The sequence below is a fragment of the Terrapene carolina genome, unplaced genomic scaffold (assembly GCF_002925995.2).
Source record: "Terrapene carolina triunguis isolate 2854851 unplaced genomic scaffold, T_m_triunguis-2.0 Scaffold31802, whole genome shotgun sequence".
Lineage (NCBI taxonomy): Eukaryota > Metazoa > Chordata > Testudines > Emydidae > Terrapene > Terrapene triunguis.
The window spans coordinates 1-3,524 of record NW_020696153.1 but is presented as its reverse complement, the minus strand read 5'-3'; the positions used below and the strand labels follow the sequence as shown (position 1 = coordinate 3,524).

At 51.9% G+C, this 3,524-nt stretch overlaps 1 protein-coding gene across 2 annotated transcripts; it reads right to left on the bottom strand.

The window, feature by feature from the left end:
* Positions 1-239: 239 nt before the first annotated feature.
* On the bottom strand, positions 240-3,446 carry LOC113409273 (dynamin-1-like protein). 2 transcript variants are annotated; one of them, XM_026663001.1, is made up of 6 exons: positions 2,931-3,446; positions 1,793-1,891; positions 1,497-1,640; positions 941-1,050; positions 662-821; positions 240-592 (listed from the first exon to the last, which is right to left on the bottom strand). In XM_026663001.1, exons 1-6 carry the CDS (start codon positions 2,931-2,933, stop codon positions 536-538), a joined length of 573 nt encoding a protein of 190 aa, XP_026518786.1. In that variant the 5' UTR covers positions 2,934-3,446; the 3' UTR covers positions 240-535. The 2 variants fall into 2 exon arrangements, with proteins under 2 accessions (XP_026518786.1, XP_026518785.1); XM_026663000.1 differs by lacking the exon at positions 2,931-3,446 and having other exon boundaries at positions 1,793-2,471.
* Between the last annotated feature and the right edge of the window lie 78 nt (positions 3,447-3,524).

Here is a 3,524-nt window from a genome sequence, read left to right as displayed (position 1 = left end):
CTCCAGGGAGAGCTGCCAGTGGTGGAGGAAGCACCAGTCGTGGGTGAGATCTACGCTCCGCAACTACCAACTGTGCACCAAGGGACAGAACAAAATGGCAGCGTAGGCTGCTGACTGTGAGTAGGGAGCCAGGCTGGTGCCCATACTGCATTAGCCACTCAGTGCACCCATCACTTCCCTTCCACCTTGAAATTCTTTAGGCTGCAGGTGTCACCCCAGGTAACAATCCAAGCCAGCTCTTTGCACAAACGGGTTTTATTCCGTAACACCAACCCACCATCGGAGCGGCTCAGATACACAGGCAGCAAAGAACAAGGGGAGGGTGTGTGTGTGGTGTCTCTGCCACTGTCCCTCTATCTCCCCCACCACACACAGGGAGTAGAAACACTCAGCTTCTCTGGACACCCCCACAGGTCAGCAGGGGTGTTTGTGACACCAAGTCAGGCAGGCTCTGGGCAGGTAGGGGTGCCCCCCTGGAACCAAGCTGGGACAGCAGAGCAGAGCCCAGGGCTTGGTTTGTAGGCACAGCCTCCCCTCACCAGAGTTGCGTCTCCCGGATCTCAGAGATGGTCTGGCTGGCTCGCTGCAAGGCCTGATGGGAGACAGAAGACATTAGCACAGGCAGGGGGCAGAGAGACGACCCCCACACTCCTCCCCTCACCTGGAGCAGCCCAGCAGCCTCCTTGCGCTGCTGTGCCATGTCCTCTGACTCTGTGAGCAGCATGTCCAGCAGCTGCTGCTTGTACAGCTGCCCAACCAGCTGGCTCTGCAGATGGTCCTTGACATAGTTCACCAGGAAATGCATGACCGTCTTGGGGACGCTGTGGAGGAGGGGCAGAGGTCACAAGGGTGCCCATCTAGAGCCCTTTCAACTCCCCGTGGCCCTTAAGGGTCCAGGAGAGGGACTGCAGCCTCACCCCCTCGTCCCCCCACATCTTACCTGTCCTGGATGCTTTTGCGCACAATGAGGAAATAGGATTTGATGAGTCTGCGGATCACCTCGCAATCCCGCTGCTCCCGCTGGCTCAGCTTCCGTGTGGCCGGCATGGGCTGTGGGAAGAGAGATAGGACACAGGACTTCAAGGGAAATGGGGGTCCCACCACGCAGGGCCTTCCCCCAGGGATAACAGTAGTAAGGTTATAAACCAGGCAATTTCCAGTAGCACAACGCTGGGATCACACGCAAAGGTCAGAAAATTCTCCAACAAGGAGGTGGGTTGAAGCTGAAGCTTGAAACATTGAGACTGGAAATAAGGCAGAAATTGTTAAGAGTGAAAGAATGGATTGTGGTGCATTGTCCAGCACTGGCCAGCTTTTCCCTAGCCTGTGGGTGTTGCGGGGTGTGTGTGTCAGACTAGATGATCAGGATGATCTTGGAAGCAAAGCAGCTCTGAAAAGGCACAAAGGGAGCCAGAGCAGCGAGGTTGGCCCAGACACAGGTCTCCTGCTGTCACTACCCCACCATCACTTGCCTGTGTGGGGAGGGGGTAACTCACCGTGTCCAGCAGATTGACAGCATGGGAGCGACTGGGGCTGGAATACATGGGGGGCTGGACGTTCCCCTTGAGCTTCTCCTCCATGCCAGCATCCTCCACTTTGTCACTCTTCCAACGCCGGATCCCCTCCGCAGGGGGGTCATTCTGTGGAGAGCAGAGACCAGCTGGCCAGCAGCATGCCCATGAAGGGGGGTGGGGGTGGGGGTGGGGTGACACTGGTGCCCAGGGGGGGGGGGGGGGGGGGGGGGGCGCGGTAGCGGGGCGGGGGGGGGGGGAGGGGAGCAGAGAGGCATTACCTTGCTGCTGCTGACAGAGGCAGACACCAGCGCTGTGTCAATGAAGTCCGGGTGCTTGGTGTTGATATAGGCGAGCTCGATTGCAACCAGATTATGAACCTGCAGGGGAGAGAGATGGGATGGGAGGGGGCCCAGCATGGTGGATTAAAAACAAAAAACCATGTGAGCTTCGAAAACAAAACAATATATGTGATTTTTGTTGTGAAGCTGTTTAAAATAATATTGAGAGTATTGTAAGCTTAGCCCTTAACACAAGTTGCCAGAATTGTAATGGATTTTAATCAAAAGCAGTACGTTTGCTGCTGCTATCTTAAAGAACATCAAACCGCGGAAGTCACTGGCTCAGCCTTGGGAACCAAAGTTTGTTGAAAGTTAAACCAGGTTTCAAGAGCAGAGAGAATTCTTCCTTCATTTCAGTTTGTTCAAAGTTCAAAACCCAACTGGGCGTTGGACAAGCTGGAATCCTTGTAAAATCTCAGACTGGAAGAGGGAAACAACTAGTAGATCTTGTCCTCTTACAATCAAAGGACATGGTGAAAGGCCTGTGTTGAATATATCAGTTAGTTTTAAATGCAAAACATGTTTTGATTGACATTTGTTCTTCTGGACCCAGCACATTTAAGGTAATTTAATTTTCTTACTTGTAATTTGTGTCAAGCTCTATTTGGATGGAAACTGGAATTCCATTAAAAATGCCCAGAAACAGCATTTAATTGTTTTTATTAATTATCTAGTAAATAAAAATGCATCATTCACCATTTTCTAATATCAGAAAATTAAACTCTGAATAAATGTAGGTTCAGCTACAGAATGGTTTAAATAAACGTGTACAGATCTAGTGTATCCACCTGCTTTGCAGAAAGAAGCACCACACTTAGTGTAAAGACTATATTTAGCTGCAAATTAACATAGTTTAATGGTTATCAACCAGTGAGAATCCACCTTTTAAGTTATTTTCCTAAAAAGTACAAATGCAAAATATGATTAAAGTTGGTGATTTTTAAAGTGCATTTTCCCACTTGCTGACTTAAATCAATCTGCCCTGGGACACAGACTTCAACCCCCACACCCATATCAGCCCCCTACCCTGCATGGATCCCAGATGTCCCATAGCAGCCCCCTCCCCCTGGGGTGTTACCATCTCGTTGGTGATGGGCAGCCTCTGCCGCAGGACACCTGTCACCACCTCCACAATCGCTTCATGCAATTTGGGGAAGCGCAGCAGCTCCTGGGGTGGGGGAGGGGAAGAGAGGAAAGACCGTGGAAATGTTGAAACTTCAAAAGATGGCTACTGCGATGTGCCGGACACAAATGGGCCCACGGCTTAGCCAGAGACTGCTCCAGCTGTGTGTGATGACTGCAGGCCAGAGGTCTGCTTGGGCCCACTTTTAAAGCCCAATCTGGCCCTGAACCCAACACTTCCCCCGGCAAGCGTGGCAGCGCTTTTCACAGCCTGACACTTGTAGTCAGGTCCTGGTGGATTTGGGTCCAGTTGCAGGGCTCTGTGGCAGATCCTGGGACAGGTAAAAGTACCACTTTGGACAGGCAGGGTCCAGCCGCCCCCCCCTCGCCCAAAATAGTGGTTACACCACCTGATTGCATGCTGTGTTATTTTACTGTAGGAACCCATGGGGGTCAGGGAATCAAACCCCAGTTGCACAGCACCCAAGTTACAGGGCAGGAGTCACAGAACCCCTCACTGGTCCAGGTGGACCCCCAAACCATCACACAC